The sequence below is a fragment of the Balaenoptera ricei genome, chromosome 7, assembly GCF_028023285.1.
Source record: "Balaenoptera ricei isolate mBalRic1 chromosome 7, mBalRic1.hap2, whole genome shotgun sequence".
Taxonomy (NCBI): Eukaryota; Metazoa; Chordata; class Mammalia; order Artiodactyla; family Balaenopteridae; genus Balaenoptera; species Balaenoptera ricei.
Genome location: NC_082645.1, coordinates 92,595,788 through 92,616,930, shown reverse-complemented (window position 1 = coordinate 92,616,930; position 21,143 = coordinate 92,595,788). Strand labels below are relative to the sequence as shown.

Here is a 21,143-nt window from a genome sequence, read left to right as displayed (position 1 = left end):
GATAGGACGGCCTCTTGTGCATGGGCCACCTTATTCCTAGTGGACACTGAATTTTAAGGGTCACAGACACTGTGAAGGAGGAAAGAGCTCTTCCAGGTTGTGGGAGGCCTGGGGGACAAGGAGCACAAGACCTGGGCCCCAACTCTGCGCAGGTTACGTGGCTGTAAAATTCGCCTTAACTCTTAATTCGGATTTGAGTTGTTTGGTGTTTGTTGGTTTGTTTGTTTTTAATGTGCTGCAACTAAGGAATCTCTGGGAGATGAAAGGGGTATTTGAGGCTGTCTATTTCAAAGACGTCACCCTCTCCCCAGGTCTTTAATTTTGTCTCCTTTCTCCCCAGCCTCCCCAAAGGAAAAATATACAACAAATATTTTCTTTGTATGTTGAAAATCATTGGGGGAGGAGAAACACTAAAGGGGTTTTTGGTAGAGATTTCCCAACTTTCATGTTTGTTTAGAATTCAGTTAATTTGCATAGCACTGTCTCTCAGAATTTACGGATTACTAGAGGGAAATACTTAATTTGGTTCCAGCTCTGGCAACCAGCTGATGTGAGAGACAGTGGGAAGGAATGGCATTTACACTGGTTGCAGTACTCGGTGGTTTTGCGGAGTTCAGCAGTTCTGACAATGATGGGTAATACTGTTGTACCTCTGGGGTGTGCTATTGATGTGGGTTCTTTTTTTTTAACCTAATAGCTAAAAAACGCAGTAAGAGATTTTCACTTATACCATATACTTGCTCACCCACAATTTCTAGACAGAATTTATTCTCTCCTAACCTTCCACCCAAATATTTTCTGGCAGTGAAAGTCAAGAAAAAGTGAATGTTTGTTTAAAATCTATCTCTAGGTCTTACAAGTTTGATTCTTGTCACTGGTTCATACCTCCTCTCTGCCACGAGTTAGGTTCACTGTTACATTTCTCCTCCTCAGAACTGCTTTGAAATGTCGAAACCCAGGGAGATGGGCAAAACGTTGAGGTGCCTGTTATGTGAGGTTCTCGCATAGGCTTACTGAGTTTATCAATTATGGTGCTTCCTTTCCCTCCCCCAATCCCTCAGAAAAACGGTACCAGAACTCTGGCCATGCTTTCAACTTCCTTTCCCATCTTTCAACTCTGACCTAATTTAGAAAGACTAGAAATGTGTCAGAACCATTACATCATACCATCCTTTGAAGAGGGGGAAAAAAAAAAATCACAAAGTTCCCATAAATATCAATCTTTGCAATCCTATAGAGTTTTCAAGTTGGCTTGGAGTTAGAAGAATAAAGATTTTGCCAAAAAGTGTGAAGTGTGAACTTAGTTAATAATATGTTAGAAGGAATGAGTATTTTAGAAGATTGCTTTACAAAAGAAGCACAAATTACCCTACTGTCAGTAGCTTGTTTTGTGTCACTTTGAATTTCCATTCTGGGTTGTGTGTGAATTTCAGAGCACAGAAAAGTAATTAAGCTCTGGGACACTCCCAGGAGAAAGGTAAGAGGTTCGTCTCCCTGTTTCTATACTTCAGACTCTTTGGGGACTGTGGCACCATGGTTAATAGCACATGACAAAACCACACATAACAAATGTCAGGAAGGGGCTCCCATGGGCAGCCAAGTGCAGTTCACCTACGTGTGCAGTTACCTGGGTGAGCATTCTTTCTGGGAACCAAAATTCACCCCTTCCTTGCTGGAAGCATCGGCATCATCATTATCATCAACATCAGTAGGTCAAGGTCTGATCTCAGAAGAAGCATGACTTTGCAAGTTTCCATGAAGGAGATTGCTGGTATCTCCCCATATTTTTGCCTCTATGTTCTTTCCCCAATTTGTTTGATCTCTTTGTTCTTTTAACTCTTGGATCTTTTAGGTGAATGAAATAGGTAGAATACTTGGAATGAAGGGCAGCTGGCTAAAGGGAACACAAAAGACTGATAATTGATTATGAACATAGGTAGTAGTGTAGGTGGCACTTTATTTCAATGACTATATTATTCCAGAAAGTAATCATTAGCAAAATGCCATTTCTTTTATTTCTTCTATTTCTTTTTTGACTCACTAACTCAAGTATATGTGGATCCAAAGACTACAAATAACTACTCCTAATGACACAGTTATTGAGTGGTGGCAAGAATATTGGACCAATGGCTTTGTCTTATGTTCTAATTAAAAGACAGAAAAAGAACTAGAACTTTTTATGTTTTAAAAACATGGGTATAGTTTCAGCGGTGGTGATGGATGGGGGTTGTGAGGTAAGCTTATTTTTTAGAAAGTTCTTACAATGGTACACCACTTCAAATACTTAGACATATCTGCCATCTGAGATAGCAAAGGTAGAATTTAGCTCTAAAAGATTATTTTTATTGTTTGAGACCTATGTGATTTAAACAATATGGTCATTGCTTTTAAGGAGATCATAATCTTAATAAACCAGACATGCTACCAATTTATGGACCCTTAGATTCATTCTGGAGACACCGTTTAATTGTCCAGGATTGAGGAGGGTTGTCTTTCAACACTTGACAGCCAGCATATTTTCTTAACTCTGTGTTTCCTAAACCAGGCTTCCTGAAAGAGATAGACTTTATGCTGAACTTTGGATGAAAGAACGATTAGTGGGAGAGAAAATGAAAGATTGTGTCAAGCATATGGGCATGAGGGGAAGTTAAGGAGAGGAAAAATAGGTGAGGGAAACCCTTTAGGGGAGGGTTTTAGGGGAAATGGCAAAAGTGCCTGGAGATATTTGCAATCTTGACTGGCAAGTTTCATGTAAATTATGATAAGATAAGGACAGGTTGAACAAGAGCCATTTGGTAACCTTGGCATCATCATGCCCGCATATGACCAAGTTTCTTACATATTTCTTGATCCGTGAAAGTAACTACCTCTTGCCAACAACAGGGAGATTTTGGTGAACTTAATTTGTCCTGCAAGACTTGGATTATCCTGTTTTCTGTCGAATTCTGCCTGTGGATCCTATCGTAGAAGTAGCAGGTATGGCAGTAACAGGTTTGAATTTTTTTCTTTTTTTAAAACTAGGTCTTGGATTATCATTTTAATAAGCATGTTTCAACAAGAAGGCTATGAAGAGAATGGAGAGAGTATTTTAAAATATTTCAGGGTGATCATTTCAAAACCAAGTGCAGGTGATATTTGTTAGGAAACTAGAAGAAGCCATGCATTTCAAAATTGGGATATCGGAGAGCCTTCACAAAACTCATCTGTGACTCATAAATAATAAGAAAGTCACTTTGCACTTGGGTGCGTTTCCTCCCCATTGCTGACGGTAGTGGAGTTTTGAGAAGGTGGAGGCTGATCCAGTGGCTCAAGCCCTAAGTTGTATTGTTAGTTCAGGCTGAGGAAAGCCTCATTTCTCCAAGGTGGGGTACCAGACAGCCATGATTTATGTCATTAAATTGACATCTGCTGACTCCAATTTGGAGTTTGCTGGCTAGTGTCATTGGGACAGAGTAAATCTCTGGTTCTGGTGGACAAACAAACATTTGAACTCTGTATCGAAATTTGCAATCTGGAGACACTCCTAGTGTGCCGATGGGCATTTCTTTTCTCTCTCTCTCTCTCTTTTGAAAGTATTTAGACTTACAGTATGTTGCAAAATTTGTACATAGAGTTCCTGTATACACTCTTTGCAGCTTCCCTTAATGTTACATAATCATAATACAAGTATCAGAACAAGAAATTAACCTTGATAAAATACCATTAACTAATTTATACACTTTATTTGAATTACATTATTTTCCCACCGGTGTCCTTTTTCTCTTCCAGGATCCAGGCAGGGATCCATTGCATTTAGTTGTCTTATCTCCTTAGTTTCCTGCAATCTGTGACAGCTTCTCCTTTGTTCCTCATGACCTTCATACTTCTAAAGAATACTGGCCAGTTATTTTGTATAATGGCCCTCAATTTGTATTGGTCTCATGTTTTCTCATGATTAGATTGAAATTAGGTACTTTTGGCAAGAATGGCACAGAATAATGTTGTGCCCTTTTCAGACTGTCATGTGCGGGGAGCATGATATCAATATGCTGCTAAATTTCATCATATGGTGAAGGTGGTGCATGCCAGGTTTCTCTACTGTAAAATTATTATTTTTGTCTTTGTGATTAATAAATGTCTTGTTGGGGGAGTGCTTTGAGACTAGGCAAATATCTTGTTTCTCATTATACCTTCATCTATTAATGTTAACATCCGTTGGTGATTCTTGCCTGTACTCATTACAACTTTGTTGTTTGACTAATGGCGATTTTCTATTTTAATACTTCTATTTCAATACTTCTATGTTTATTAATTGTAATTTTATTATAAGTAGGAGCTGATCTATCTCCTCCATTTATTTATTTATTCAACCATTTATTTATATCACTATGGATTCATGGATATTAATTGTATTCCGTGGGTTAGAATCTTTTATCATTATTCGTTTTTGTTGCTCACATTGCCTAGATTTGGGCTTTGAGAACTCCTTCACGTTGGCTCATGAGTCTTTTTGACATGCCTCCATCACTTTATGAGCACTTCCTTATCTTCTGATACGACCATATATTCTAGTCTCATCTTTATTTTCTTTGCCTCAGCCTTTCAATCAACTATTTCTCCAAGGCACCCTGGTTCCCTTTATTGGATAGTGATATTTAGAAACCAAGATCTTCATGCCAGGTGTGCTCACTGCTACTGGAGTGTCTTTGCTTGTAGACTCTTCTCATTGACAGAGCTAGGAAATACATGTATATATACACATACATGCATATACACATTTATTTCTATATATACCTCTGTGTGTATATGTAAAATTTAAAATCTCTGAGTAAATACTGATACCTTATATTCCAATTAAACATCATAGGCATTTCTTAAGGGAGTTCTTATAATTATTTTTCAAAAACATTGGCGATAAACTGTCTCTTTTGCTTGGAAATAATCTAACATTGAAATCCTCATCCTTAACATTTTAATCTCCAACACTCCTGATGAGTTTCTGGTTGACCAAGTCTTCTTTTCTATCTAAGCTTCATCACCAGCAAATATTACAAGAAGTAGATTTCTCAAGACAAAAGTATTCCATAATGATTTCAGAGGGCTACCCAGCACATTCTGATGGGTACTCATGCTTCTCTAACTCTCAGATGGAATAAGAATGCCTTGTATTAGGATTGCAAGTGATGGCCTCTCTTAAGTGGTCCAGATTTTCCCATATTTTAGTGATGGGAAGTATCTCCATCCTTAGATAATTAGTGTGATCCATGTGTTCTGGGATTCAAACTAGGGCATACTGGGTAGGTTATTTTTTATCCTCCCTGAAGAGTGTGTAAATGCATTTAAAATATCTCAGTTCCTTAGAACTCTGAATGTGAAGAGATCTGAGCTTCCTAATAATCACAACAATTTCTTAGTGACTTTTGATTCTTTGAGCTAAAAATATGTAAGATGACATGACATCCAAAAGCTCTATCCATAGACACTGGTGACTGTGGGTGTGAAATAGTCCTTGTGTGTGTGAGGCCGGGAACTGCCTCAAGGACCTCTTATAACCCATGATTCAGCTGATTTCTACCTGAAACATATCTGTGTCTCAAAGGTCTGGTTCTGCTCTTTGGGCAAAGCTAAAGGAGCATTACAATTATGTTCTAGAAGACATGTATTGGTGGTCGTTTCTAGGATTGCTAGCCTCAGCCTAGTCCAGGTTAGGGTCAGCAGGTGGCTTTTGTAGAGTGGAGTAGAATAGAATGATCAAAATAATAGCATAAAGTTGATTTTATCTTTGTTTGATAGACATTATGTACCTGATGGGTACCAGACACTGTACTTGGTAGATGATGGTTTAAAAAGGGAAGGGGAGGTTTAAGGGAGGTTTCAGGGCTAATATCTTATAATTCAGAAGTGAATTGGCTGGGGCTAACACTGAGGGTTTCAATATTGGAAAGAAGTAAATGATAATTTTTAGCAATGAGATGGAAAAATGGAAGGGAAAATCTCTGAAACATAGAATTCAGAAAAGGGGCAAATAAGGATAAGACAAATTCCTAGACCTGAGAAGGTGGTAGTACTTGTTTCGGATATAAAGTGGTGGGAAGCTACTCAGCAAGAGCTATTATTTAATCAATAAGCAAAATATAATCAAACTTAACTTTTCCAATAAGCTTTACTTGATTAATACCTCCGTAATATAGAGTACAGAATTCATTGTCCACTCATCCCCTAAGAACTTATCAACATACTTTATTGTTATGTTATTTGGTACCACTTTGCTTATAAATTCATGTAATTTTTAGCTTGTAATTGTTTATTCTGCACCTACATCACATGGATCTATCACAGTCTTCTCCTTCTAACATACAGAAAGCCTTGCACCTTGCTGGGAACACAGTAGTTGAGTGAACACGTGTGACATGAGGGTTGAATGAAGATTGGAACCATTCATTAGTTTATCCTATTAAAAATCAATAGTGAGACCCAAAGGTGATTCATTGTTAAAAATCTGCTTTTCTTATTCAGTAATGCAGAGTTTTACCAGAAGGCTGATTAAAAACCAATCTTTTGAAATGTCACCAAAATAAAATCCTTGACAGATACAACACAACTAGGTATATCGTTAAAATAGATTCTTAACAGAATAAAAACCTAGAATCAGAACACTGGTTGAAAACATAGAAGCTCTACAGAGGCAGTACATTAGGAGCTAGTCACATTTAAAATTTGCCATCAGTGTTTCTTTGTTGAAGCCCCAGAAGTTAGAGCAAATTGAACTGATAATATAAGTTAGCACCATGGTTTTCTACCAGATTCTGGAAGAGTAGGATTAAGTGAGGAGAGCTTTTAGATTATAAACTTAAAATCCGCTTTGGCCATAAAAGCGCTTCCCCCATTACAAAGACTTACATGCACCATGGATGAAGATTTGTTGAAACTCTGAACCTTTCTGTTTTTTTTGGTTTCTTTTTCCTCACTTCTTTACCAGGTGAAAACTTTATATTGAAATAGATTGTGTCTTATCTTTAACAATTCAAATAGCTATGATTGAACTTATTTTTATCATGGAGTCAGAGATGTCAAACTATTATAATGGGACTCATGCTCCTTGCCACACAGTATGTAGCAATTGTATTTTGAATAACTTGCTGTAAACAATGGGGGTTTTGTCATGTGCATCAAAGGTTTTATACAAGGCGTTCTTTAGAACAGTGTCCATTCCTGCTGGTTAGGGAATCCATTCCCAAGGCAGGGCTTGCTGTTGGTTCAGCTCATGACTTAGTTTGGGTGGGCATGGTTTATTCTTCAGGTCAAGTTGGAAAATTGTCTTATTTTTGTGACTTGCTAAAGTCTATTTGAAAAATTAAGTTGGACTGTGGGGAGTCTTATCTCGATATGAAAACCTTGTCTGATTCTATTTGCTTCTTGCTTGCGTGGGAACTCCTAGGGAGGCTTAGAGCATCTCACCTGCTGAATTGGATTGTGGAGCATGAGACCATTTTAACATTAAATGTTCTCAGGGAACTTGATGGTGTGAGATAGCCCTTCTGGGCTTCTAGTTCCCCATTAACTATAGATGTGACCCTTGTGAACCCTTCAGAAGTGTCCAGGGAGGAAATAACAAGGTCAGACCTTTCAACAAGAGAATTTCAGATACGAGCCATGAAACATTCTCTGTTCCTTCCTGTATCTTCTTCCTCAGCCTGTCAACATGTGGTCTTATGGTGTTCTTTGCTTCTGATGGCTGTTTCTCTCCCTCCCTCCTTCCCCTCTGCAGACATGCCTTGAATTGGAACGCTACCTGCAGACGGAGCCTAGGAGGATCTCGGAGACCTTTGGGGAGGACTTGGACTGTTTCCTCCGTGCTTCTCCTCCCCCGTGCATTGAGGAAAGTTTCCGGCGCTTAGACCCCCTGCTGCTCCCTGTGGAAGCGACCATCTGTGAGAAGAGTTCGGCAGTGGACATTTTGCTCTCTCGGGACAAGTTGCTATCTGAGACCTGCCTCAGCCTCCAGCCAACCAGCTCTTCTCTAGACAGCTACACAGCCGTCAACCAGGCCCAGCTCAACGCAGTGACCTCATTAACGCCCCCCTCGTCCCCTGAGCTCAGCCGCCATCTGGTCAAAACCTCACAGACTCTCTCAGCCGTGGATGGCACAGTGACGTTGAAACTGGTGGCCAAGAAGGCTGCACTCAGCTCAGTAAAGGTGGGAGGGGTGGCGACAGCAGCGGCAGCCGTGGCGGCAGCTGGGACAGTTAAGAGTGGACAGAGCGACAGTGAACAAGGAGGAGTAGGGGCTGAGGCATGCCCCGAAAACAAGAAGAGGGTTCACCGCTGTCAGTTTAACGGGTGCCGGAAAGTTTATACAAAAAGCTCCCACTTAAAGGCCCACCAGAGGACTCACACAGGTAGTGGTACAAGTTGGCCGCACGTGGTTTCTTCTTTTTCCTCCTTTAGCCTCGTGGTGGGAAGGGCTTCTCTCTGTTCCGACAAGTGGCATCCATGCCAACTAGGAGGTGTAGAGAGGCAGGTGGGCCTGGGTGGGGAAGCAGGTGACTCACTCGCTACCTTAGGATCTCCAGGTGTCCTGAGCACAGGACATGGGTTTGTCACTCACTGGCTCGGAGACACTTTCAGAGGCAATGCCAACCACGGTGTAGAATCAGACACTACTGAGGATGCCTGAACAGGGGCTCTGGTGGTGTGACTCACAACCGTACGTGATATGTGCACTTGTCACTTTCCTGACACTTTTCATTGTTTTATCAGTGTCGTTCTGTAGTTTGGATCAACACTGGAATCCGAGGAGGTACATTTGAAATTCACAGTTGAACAAGGTAGCCAAGGTGTCCCTATTCACTCTTTTTCCAGCATCCGTGATTTTTCATCAAAGTCACCAACAGCAGGAGGGTTTCAGAGTTCATTAGAGGTGATCATTCTATAATTAATTGGCATCTCCTCTTTTGCATTGTTCTCTGGCGCATGCTTTAATGGAGAGATGGCAGAATTGCTTTTTAATGAGCTTGTTACTGAGAAGTTGCTAAAGTGATTACATTGCTATGTGTGTGGTAAGGGCGCTGGGGACCGGCGGGGACTGTATATTTTCCTCAGGACTTCTGTGGTGACTCCCAGGAATCATGTTGATCTTGGGAGTGATGGGATAATTTGGAAGAGTGGGGTTTGCAGAGAAAAGAGTGAGATTAGCATTTTCCTTGAATCTGGTCTTTGTTCTCTGGTTTGAGTTGGAAGCTTAGGGCTGGTGTCTCTTCTTGGGGTTAGCATCGTAGGAGCAATTACTGTCATTGGGGGTTTTTTAATGAGTCCCTGACAGTGTATTGCTGGTATGGTTTTTGCATACTGCATGCACAGTACAAGCTGGACAGGGAAAAGCTCCGAAAGTATAAACAGCAGAATCAGAGTGTTGTCAGGGAGAAATAGGTGATTGGATCTAGGCTGGGAGATGTGTTGGTGAAAGTTCTTTTCGGGCTCACTGCTTGTCTTCCAGGTACTCTGTGGTGGTTTGTGGACTGTGTCACCAAGGAAGTGTACAGTGCAAAGTTCATTGGCTGGAAAATCAGGAAAACCTGGGTTCTATTCTAATGCTATTACTAACTAGCTTTGTGACCTTGAGCACATCACTTTACCTCACTGGCGGCCTCATTTTCCACATCTGCCAAACAATCCGGATCTTAAGGCCCCTCTCAGCTTTAATGTTCTGGGGGGAGGGGGTCTGCGAAATGTCTTTGTGCAGGACAGAGGAGCTTCCCTGAGGTAGGAGTGCATAATGTGTGACTAGAAGCCATCACCACCGTGAACCTGGAAGGTACTCCCACGGGAGGATGAGCGTGGACATTGCTTCCTCACACCACAGGACTTAGGCATGCTCTCCTCTAATTCCGAACTGACTTTCCCTTGTGCCCTCACTTGGTTCATGGGAAGGTCCCCTAAGGTAACTTTTGAACCCGTGGCTCAGGTTCGGGTGCCACTCAGGGTTCCCACTGGAGATTGGGTTCAAGTCCTTCAGTCCACATACATCAAGGCGAAAGCTTCCTGCTATTTTCAGCTTTTTTTCCCCTCTCTCTGATATTGTCCTGGAGGTCATTTTTATTTATATGTCTTTCTTTCTCAAGTCAGTGAGTAAAGTAACGAGAAGACATTGCAGTGCTCCCAGGCTCCAGCCATGACTCATCTCCTGTTCCCCGCAGGAAACCAGAGAAGGCAGGATGCGGCAAGAAGGCTGAGCTTTGTTGGGGGTGTGGGATTCATGCTTATGAGCGCATTTTTTCATTACTGACGTGAGACAGGCAATGTCCCGCCTAGTATGGAGACTGGACGGCTCTGGGGAAGCAGAGAGTCTTTTTTGGGGGTGAGTCCAGGGCATTTTCTTCTTTTCCCTCTCCCCTCTTTCCAGTGGATGTGTTAGAAGGATAACTCTGAGGCGTGATGCGTATTTTGTGCTTTGTTTTTTGGGCATTTTCTGTTCAGAGTGATTATCAAGGTGGAGCTCATTATGTTTCCCAGCACCTGCAACCCCTTGCCTTATAGTGGATTAAAGTGGAAAGACTCCTCCCCGTGGGGAATTTACCCAAGAAGGCACCATGCATTATTAGAAAGGCAGTACTGCAGAGTGGTTAAGAGCAGGGCTTTGCAGTCGGGGAGACTTGGGTTTGAATTCTGGCTCTACAACTTCCTAGATTTATGACCTGGATACATGATGTATCTTCCCTGAGCCTCAGTTTCCTCACCTGTAAAATAGGGATAATTTACCTCCTAGATTGTTTTGAAGATTAAATGAGTAAACATATGTAAAATACTTGGCAGATGGTAAGAGCTCATTAAGGATAGTAATAGGGTTGGTTGTAGTTGTGACTATTGCCGATGATATTGATTAGCAGTGATTTTGTGCAAAAACAGCTTTATGTAAACTAGAAATAAACCACTTAAAGTTAAATGCCACCAAAAAACAAGAAGCTTTTCTTTCCTCACTTCCATAATTTCAGGGTAGGGGTGATGATACAAGGACATTATTCATGGAGGGTGAAATTGGACATGCAGGCATTGGTCTGTTGAAGTTGGCAGTAATGTAGAGCATGACTTTCCTAAAACAACACATGAAGCAATGGCCTCGCACCCTCCAGAAGCATTTTGCCGGTAAAACCTTCTGCAGAGACAAGCATGGAGGGAAAAGTAGGTGCTATAAGAAAGAGAAACAGACAGGAGGGGAGGTAAAAGTGGAGATGGGGGATGAGGAGAGGGAATCTGAATTAATTTGGATGAAATGGATGAGAATCAGAAGTATTTATTTGGAACTGGTGTGAAGGGGGCACATGGGGAACTGAAAAAAACAAAAGTGATAATTTATGTGGTGTGGATGAACTAAGAATAATGAAAAAAGCATGAAGGATGGAATCAAATTAAGTGCAAACATATCAAGGAAGTAGACTAGTAAAAAGCTTGAGGGCCAAGGTATAGGGTGATGGGAATTCAGGTTGGAGACGAGTCTGCTGCTAGAAGTGAACGGAGTAGGGAGAGCCGCTGACCAAATGTTGAAATGAAGTTTAAAAAAATGGACTCTGGTTGGATTCAGGCAAGCTGTTTTAACACAGGGCTCACTTTAATTCAGTGAAAATATTTTCTTATCCATCAGCTGGGGAAGTGTTTTCGGACATAAAAAGAGAGAGAGAGAGAGAGAGAGAGAGAGAGAGAGAGAGAGAGAGAAAACCATCCAGGAGAAAGATGGGAAATATTGGCATTTTGTTCTCTAGAGTTATATATATGATCTATCTCTTCTACATGGTAATATGTTGAAAAAGAGACACACTTGCAAATGTGAAATAAAATGTGTGGGTCTCTGTCTATGCATAAAGAAAGACAATACTTTGTTGGTAACATGGATTTCCTTGCATTGAAGAATTTTTAAAAGTGTTATTCATTTAATCGTTATACAGATAGGATTTACTGAGCTGGAAAAGATATGCTTCTTCTTCCTCTTCTTTTTTTTTTTTTCCCTTCTGTGGCTGTTTTTTGAGGACGCTGAATCCTTCAAACTTTTTGCCCTGGAGGATGTTAGGCAATGAGGTGGTTTTTCTTTTTTTCAGGTAGCAGATGTTCAAGTTGGTAGCTAGGGCACAAATACTGGTTGCCCAAGGAGGTGAAGTGAGGGATGGGGGAGCCAGGCTGGGGGTGGCAGAAGATGAGGCAGGGACTGGGACAAAAGGAATATTGTGAAGTAGCAGAATCTTAGTGAAAGGAAGCATATAAAAATGGACATATGGTTTATTCATTGGGAAGAGCACTTAGTGCTGGCATGAGCGTAAAAATGTCCTTTAGCAGCCAAGCCATTACAGACCTTTCTCTCCCACTCTGTTTTCTGGTCTTTGTATAATATATTTTTCTTTCTCAATAAGTCAACCATTATGTTCATAGTTTTATTCATCTTCTTGGAGACAGCTAAATAATTCTTATATTTTGACGCAGGGGAATCCCTCACTTTCAATTTAAAAAAAAAACCCCACTTTATTATGCTTATTTTCAGCAAAAATCAATTTGTTAAAATGTTAGTAGTTTCTATTCAAAATGAGAAAGAATAATATTCTACATTTCTTCTCGATCACTACTGAGTAGGAAAGGAAGAAAGTCTGTGATTGAAATGGTGCTTTGTGTTAAGTGAGCAGACTTTTCTAATATGGAAATTCATATAAAAGCATGTCCACATTTACACTATTAAGATGAGTCAGGTTGGTAAAGTCCGGACAAAGGCCAGCAATGGAATCTTTGGTTGTTCGTCACAGAGGAGGGAGAAAAGAGGCCACGTCCTCTCTTGTGCCACTTGGAGAACTCTCTATAGACTGGGGTTGCTTTAGCCTAATCCATGGGTGGTGATAGGACATTCTAGATTTTGCACTGAAAAATATAAAAGTATGCTTTCTAAGTGAAAAGATAAAACGAACGTGCAATTTACTTAGCATTTTATATCTGCTTTGGGGTGGTCATAGTGAATCAAGATGTGGCACAATCTCTAAGTTTAATTAGGATTTAGGGAAATTGTTTTTAAATGGAAAGGTGGGTAAAAACATTACAAACAAAAAGATGAGTGTAGTATTTAAGAGGCAAACAAAAGTGCTTATTTTATACATATAATGAAAGTTCTTTAAAGTTTGAAATATAATTTATTTTACTTATTCAACAAATACTTAAAAACACTTGCTATATGCCAGGTATTGTTCAGAGTATTAAGAAACAAAATTCAATTGAGTACATTTTAAAGATCTTACTGGCTTTATTCAGTGGTTCATGAATTGGGCAGCATCTCATCTAACAGATAGAAAGGAGCTCTGAAGCACTATACAAAACAAAAGACTTTTATAGACAGAAGGGGGCTGGACAAGGAAGTTGTACCGGCAAAGAGCTGATTGTTTGTGGCAAGGTCACCTTCCTTTAGGGGATGACAGGGGTCTATCAGGCAAATTACCTCACTAGTGCTGATCAGGTAATTCCAGATTGACTGGTTTAAGATTCCATTCTTGGGGCGGGTGAACCTATATTAAAATTGTAAGTTTCAGTTTGGTGAAGTGGGGCTTAGCACAAGTGACTCCATTTTGGGCCAGTTGTCTCTTTTTTTTAACAATTCTGCCCTTCTGATCCGACTCAGCCTGAGAGATGTGATCAAAATTTAACGCATTAATGCCACTCCCAGCTACTGCTCTGAAGATCTCACAGTTTTTGCTGATTCTCTGTGTGCTATTCACAGGTCATGACTTAAGGTTCACACTTTTTAAGTTGGTCATTCTCTTCATCCCTTTTCTGACATTTCAGTCTTAGGGTATTACTTGCTTGGTGGTTAGTGGCCATGAACATGCACTTAAACGTGCATTTAAAGTGCACCAGGAAGACTACTATGATTATTGTAAGCAAGACAATTCCCAGTATCTGGAGTGTACTTCAGAGCCATGCTCCCCAAGACCCAAACCAATCAAAATCAAATACGTCAAGGAAGACCTCGTTGAAGGAGTCACTTTTTAAAGCCAAGTGGTTTATTCAGTGATTTTATGTAGCTGAGTTTCAGCTTCCCCAGAAGTGTTAATCCAAGTGCAGAAAGTGGTATTGGACGCAGCACAGACACCTTATTGTTCAGCTAAAAGATAATCAAGGGCTATCCCATTATCAAGAACAACCTTGGTCAGAGAGTCTAAGGAATTTTCTTGGGCAGCTGTTGCTTTAGCAGTGGATTCTGCAGTACTTTCAAGAGTTAAGGAAGGTTCCTGATCATAGTCTCACTTGTACTCACTCCTAACCAGGGAAGTAGGTGCCTGCCAAAGGAAGCGAACCCTGAGTCCTGAAGCCTTCTGATAGGTCCCTTCTAACTTGACAATGTAAATCAGGGGAGTTGACCAATGAGGTGCCTCAGTTTGATTGTGGATGGTTAGGGGCACAGTTAGATAACCTAAGAGGCATTGCCTGGTTATGTACCAGCCATCTAGGCATGCATAAGCCCAAGGAGAATGATAATCACCACAGACAAAGATTAATCATGTCAGGGCACAAACCATTCCCATGAATGTGGCACTGTTAACGGATTCATTTGCAGGGATCGTTGCACTTGCCCATTCAAGCCAGGGGTCAGTTAGTTTTTCAGTGCATTTGGAAAGTAAATCTCCTCGCCCCAAATAAAAAGTTGTTCTAAACTCCTTGAAGAAATGGGTGCTGCTGGTAAGATCTTCTCATGATTGGGGTAAGATCTGATTTAGATAATCATAAGGATGTGAGGGTGCGAATATACTATGGTTTGTCTAGGTGTTGTGTCTAGTTGGGCAAGTACAGCTATAATCAGAGAAAAGTAAAAACAAGGCACTGAATGTCCTGGCCGTAAAAGTTAGACCCTCTAAGTGACTTCTAAGGGGGCTTCAACTGTAGTTTACAGGACATTAGGAATAGAAGAAAAATTGGTCGCAGGAAGGACCAGGGGGTCTCTAGCATTATGGACAGGTTGGAGTTTTTAATGGCAAATCCAGCAGTCTAAAAGGTTATCCCCCTTGGTAATGGCCTGGGAGATATGATGGTGTTGTCGTTCCAGGCCAATGCCACAGTAAAGGAAAGAAAGAGAAGAAGAAAGGGTTTTTAATGCTTAAAGTATGAAGTCTTGATTCAGCATCTTGGGTGGAAGCAGTCTATACTGATGTCAGCTACTTCTCTTCCTAGTTAGTTTGATTTGCAGGTCTCCAGAGTTTGCCCAGGAGCAGATGTCAGGTAGAGCCTTCTTCAGCTGTGAGATATGTACCCAAGGTTCAGTGCCTTCTAGTTTTGCAGCAGTGTCAGTGGTCAGGAGCACTTGGTAAGGTCCTTTCCATGAGTCTCACTTTTGCAAAAATATCAGAGTAAAACAATAACTGCCTGTAAATTATAAAAGACTTTAAAATGCCCACTGTTAAGATCTGATGAGAACTCATTTGCTAAGGAAGTGTATTTATTTCTGTGATATACATTTTAAGATAGTAACTGGAATTACGACTGATAACATTTTACCAGAACATTTAAGATTTCCAGGAATTTCATACGATTTCTGGAACACTTATAACATATACAAATACGAAATAGAGAAGACTTATTGTTACCTATTTGACAATGCTTCTCATTTAATTTAATGTATCAAATAAGCCTATTTAGTTTAACATCTTTCTTTTTATGAGGAGAGAGAACAAATCTCTTGAGATGTTCCAGGGGCCCTCTGGAAAATCCCAAAGAAAGTTTGAAGTCAAAAAACTTCACTTAGAATTTGATTTGGGGGGAAGTGTGTCAAAAATATCCATTTAATAGTGACAGTAGATATTGTTAAAGGCAAATACAGAAGGTTACATAGTTGTAAGCAAAACTTAGCTCTTTTAATATTGAGAAGATTGGGTTTTCTCAAGCAATCAAAGACCTGATAAAGACAGTGTGAAGCACGGTAAGTTACTGTGGTAAGACACAAAATCTTCACTGTCCAGGCAGATTACTTAAAAAATAAAGAAAATTTCACAATCCGTTATCAAAAGCAGACTAAAAGTCCAGTAAAGCCTTGTAATTTTAACAGAGAAAACCAAATTCTAATTTTGTACCAGTGTACTTTTGATATTAAAACTCATTTTTTTTAAACTTAAATAAATTCATTCTAATCTTAGCCAGCCTGACTACACATAAAATTTGTTTCCCAAGGTTCCTTTTCCACAAACTTTCTACAATTTTGTCCTATTTTTTTTTTCTCTTTCTCATTTTGGAACAATCAGTCATTTTACTTTCCTTACCTACTTTTCATACACAGTTGTTTTCCTTCACCCTTATTTTTTTCTAAGTAGTTTTAATTACATATATTGATAATATTGAAAATAAGGAATACATCCTTAATTCATAGTGAAAACTAAGATGTAAGAAATTGTGGACTGTCTCTTATATGGGCATTCTGTGGATTGGCAGATTTATAAATACATTTCATAATTTCTAGAAGTATGTTCTTTCTCATAATAAATTTTCCAATGTGGCAAAAAACCCCATGTCTACTAATAAACCCAAGTTTCTCAGTAATAAGAAGCTAAAAGTAGATAAACCTATGTTCAGGACTAATGTTCCAGTATTTAAATGGAAATGATCTAGATAGTCAGTGACTATTCATCATTTAATTTAACTTAGCAAAGCTCTAAGGTTTCAAGTTACCAAAAAGATTGGGGAAACTATTTAAGTAGATATACCATAAACCATAGTTATTGCTGGAAAGTGGAAGCGCTTACCCACTTACATCTACTTAAATCACTTGTTCTTAACAGTTATGTTTAGATTACTCATGAAAATTTTATCATACCAAGTTATTTTTCTTGCTGAAAAATTTTGTAACGGAGATAACATGAACTTATTTGACTAGTAAACCCAGGTAGAGTAAAAGTTGTATGTCTGCATTATTTTCAATGTTGATAACTCTAAAGACATATCTATTTTAATTAAGCCAACAAACTTAAACTAGCTTTTATTTACTGAAGATTATCCTAGGTCATGTGAACTTGAAAAACATTTGAGTTAGTTTTCATATTTTTGAGACTATGTTCAATTTATATAACATTTGTTTTTAAACCAATTAAATGGAGCCGTTTACAAATTAATTTTAGCAATACCATCCAGAGGTAGAAAATACCACACATCTACAACACATATACAGTTGACCCTTGAACAATGTGGGGTTCAGGGGTGCCAGCCCTCTGCATAGTGGAAAATCTGTGTGTAACTCATCGTCCGCCCTCTGTATGCATGGTTCCTCTATATCTGCGGATTCAACCAACTGCAGATCATATAGTACTGAAATACTGACTGTTGGGAAAAACCTGCAAACAAGTGGATCCAAGCAGTTCAAATCTTTGTGGTTCAAGTGTCAACTGTGTATATAGACACACATAAACATACAGACAGACTCAGAGACCTTAAAGCTTCCATTCTCAAATTTTAGCCATGAATTAGGTACAGTAATACAAAACTCACTAGTTATATAAAATAAGTTGGATCAAAATTGTGTGTTTGGCAGACGGAATAAGTTAAGGCTCAGATGGCTAAAGCTTTTCACTAATATTTGTGAAGAAGACACTTAACATTTTTCATTTATCTTAGTTCCAAATAACTCCCTACCCCCCTTTTTTCCCTTTGATAAGAATTACCTCCCTGGAGTTTGCATTTCAAAGAGATATGGCCTAGATACGATTTCCTGGAGATGACCTGGTAGAACATTTACATCTCAAAGGCACAGGAAAAGAATGCAAGTTCTTCCAAGAAGGACTCTTGTTTCATAAGGCCAGAATTTTTACAATACCTACAAGTCTTTTGAGATGAATAGGGGAGGTTTGGGGATTGGGCTTCGAATTGTTTCTAGAGCTGCATTTCTGGTTTTGCAAAAATTTGTAAGATAGGGGCAGTTGCTTTTAATTTCTCAAAGAAGTGGATTGTAGCCTAAATGATTATCAAGGGGTTGATTTGCTTATTCAACCACATTATCTTCAATTTGCTTTTTTATACTGGGGAGAGGATTTCCAACTAAGATGGAAATGAAAATTTATGTTCTGGATTTAGAGCTGTTTGCCTTCGGAATGTTTTAGTAAATCCTTCCACAAAGGCATCAGAATGTTTTTTGTTTTATTTTTTTCCTCCTGGGTACATAGTTTCATTTCTCTTAGGGGAGAAGGTTTAAAAATTTTTTTCTATCAGGCTCTGAATATCAGCTTCCAGTTTGGCCAACTTCTGATCACAGAGCTACTTAAAAAATGCTTTCAAATATCTTGTCAGTTTTCAGCTGAAACACGCAATAAATATAAATAAATAAGATGAAATAAAAAATACTGGCAGTATTGAACAATCCTATGGACTCAAGAGGTGTCCCCAAAGAGGGTGCAAAAGTTATTACCCTCCCAAGATCCAGAGCCACTCCCAAAGATAGTCAAAAGGAGAAAGAAAGAAAAAAATAAAGACTTAGACAATTCCCCTGAGGGCTGGCTGTATACCCAAGCTGCAAATGGAGTCTAGCCCACATTTCTGTCCAGCCATATCTAGCAGCACATGGGATATAACCTACATTTCTGCCCAGTCATATCTTGAGGCCCTCAAATTGACAAGCCAAGTTCTCAGGACGTAAAATAAGACAAACAAGAAGGTAACAGCTGTCCTTGGGAGAGAAAGGATCAATAACCAGTGGATCTGGATTTAGAAAGGAAAGGGCAATGTGAAATTTTATTTTCCTCTCCCAACTGGGCATAACAGACAGAAATTCGGGAGAGCTCCCTCTGCTAAGAACTCTCACTCTTCGCTGGCTTCTGCCAGTTTCCCAGGATCCCATCTGCAGGCTGTAGTATCTACCAGAATTTGACAAGGTTTTTCCATTAATTTTAATTTTATTTTTCCTTGGCTGTTTAAGGAAGTAATGTAGCAGTTTACCAGAAAATCCCTCAGAGTCCTCTCAACTCTGGGAGGGGTGCATTTGGGGACCTTCCTTTGAGGGTAGATATGGGGGTGTCTGTATGGCCACTAACTTGGCAGACTTGTTCACAGTCCTGTAGTCTCTTCAGAATGGAAAGACAGTTCAGACAGAAGACAGTAGAATGAATGCTCCAGTAAAGGAGGGTAGAGGGGAGCAGTCGGAGCTGTGTCCCTCATATGGTCCTTGGTTTTAGTTACCTCTTGAGTCTTTTCATTAGCCTTTTATAACAAATCTTTCAGTGAAGGTATCTTGGAACTTTGGAGCCTTTTGGAGCCTCTGCATGCCAATTACAGTAGGTATCCCATTCTGTTTGTTTGATTTGGGAACCCTTGTTTTAAGGCACGCTTTCTTAAATGATCATGTCTAATTGGAACATTCCCTATAACGGCCGTTGTAATTCTAGGTTGTCTTTAGTAAGGTTTTGCCATTGTTGTTAAGATATTTATAGCTTCCGGGACCATAGTTCTTAGACATAAAATAAGCAGGTGTGCCAGAGGTAGTGTACTCAGTTCTTTGAAACATAAGGATCCCAATTTTTTTTAGCTAAGCCTTGGGTCTCTCGGAGCCAACATTAATACCCAAGAGGGATGTGGCACTGGGTTGGGGATTGTGTGGTGTTTTACAGCATACCTTGTTGTGTGGAAATTTTCTTGGGATTGGCAGGTGACCTGGTGTCAATCTAACCTGTTTTGTGACCAATTTATCCTAACACAGGAGTCTTTTGAGTTAGGTGACAAGCGATCTAACAGCTTTTAAGTGCTCCACCACACCCATCAATTTTGTGACTTTTGTCTTCTGAGATTCCCATTAGCAATAGTCGTTACCTCATATGCACACTAACATACCAGCAGTAACCAAAGAGATGTTACTGCATACTGGCCAAGAGAAGGCGCTAGGTGGACACCACCAGCTGTTCCCAATGAGGAGATACAGACTAAACTAACAGTCCCTAATAAATGGGGATTGTGGACTAACCAAGGGCTAGGGACTTGGGTTCCAGGTGGGACCATCTGCCAGCTCACGCTTACCCACTAAGCCCTGGACTGGGACCGTGGTCTAACCAAGGGCTAAGGATTGGCACTCGGTTAGAGCCTCCTGTCATACCAGACTGGCCCATGAACCCTGCACTGGAAAGCCAATTGGATCAGGAGCTCAATGCAAAGAGAGCAGAACTCAGAGCTGAGAGGAACTTACCCACAGCCCTTGAAAATAATGAGAAAGACAAAGAACTCAAAGGGTTTACAGGTACCAGTGCCTGTGTTTCTTGTTACCTCTGAAGCCATCAGAAGTTTCCTTTGGATCCCACCACTGCCTCCAAATCTGTTAAAAAACAAAATTCAACTGAGTAAATTTTAACGATCTTACTGGCTTTATTCAATGATTCAAGAAATGGGCAGCATCCCATCTGGCAAATAGCAAGGAGCTCTGAAGAGCTGTACAAAATGTAAGACTTTTATAGGCAGAAGGTGGCAGGACAAGGAAGTTATACCAGCACAGAGCTGTTTTTGGCAAGATCATCTTCCTTTAGGGGGGATGGCAGGGGTCTCTCAGGCAGATTACCTCACTAGTGCTGACCAGGTAATTCCAGATTGACTTGTTTAAGATTTCATTCTTGGGGGAGGCTAAAACTATAGTTAAGTTAGGTATTAAGTCTTGGTTTGATGATGTGGGGCTTAGGACAAATGACTCCATTTTGGGCCTGTTGTCTTTTTTTTTAACAAATCTTTTACAAATATAACCCTTTAAGCCATATTAATCTAATGACACAGGTGCTATTCTTATTTCACAGAGGAGAAAAATGAGACCAGGAGAGGTCAAGTAACTCGTCCAGTGTCACAGAGGTCCTAGATGGCTGGGCCAAGATTCAAATCAAACAGTATTGCTGCAGTCCGAGCTCTTAACTTCTGTGCTAACTCATGAGGGGAAAAGAAGTCATACAGATATTTTTCTTCATAACCCATTATTCAGAGGAAATGAGAAGCTTATAGTTTAAATACAAATTGACAATGAAAACTACTTTAAGTGTCTTCTAAATAGGTAAGAACTGGGAGAATCCTTAAACATACTGCCTCATCAAGTGACTAAGAGCCAGAACAAGGAAATTACAAAGGAATGATCTTCCGTTTCCAGTCCCATTATTGTTACTGCAATAGTTACTATTATTATGGTCATTATTATTAAACCGTTTTTT

General features: G+C 39.9%; 1 protein-coding gene across 6 annotated transcripts in view; it reads left to right on the top strand.

Annotated features, from left to right (window-relative positions):
* KLF7 (KLF transcription factor 7) overlaps positions 1 to 21,143 on the top strand; it is a 111,817-nt gene that overhangs the window by 32,970 nt on the left and 57,704 nt on the right. For all 6 annotated transcript variants that reach the window (XR_009504279.1, XR_009504278.1, XR_009504277.1 and 3 more), the window contains one exon: positions 7,748 to 8,378. Coding sequence is in view for 2 of the 6 variants with exons in the window: in XM_059928546.1 (XP_059784529.1) it covers positions 7,748 to 8,378 (631 nt within the window). In the remaining 4 variants the exon portion in view is untranslated. The remainder of the gene's footprint in view (positions 1 to 7,747; positions 8,379 to 21,143) is intronic.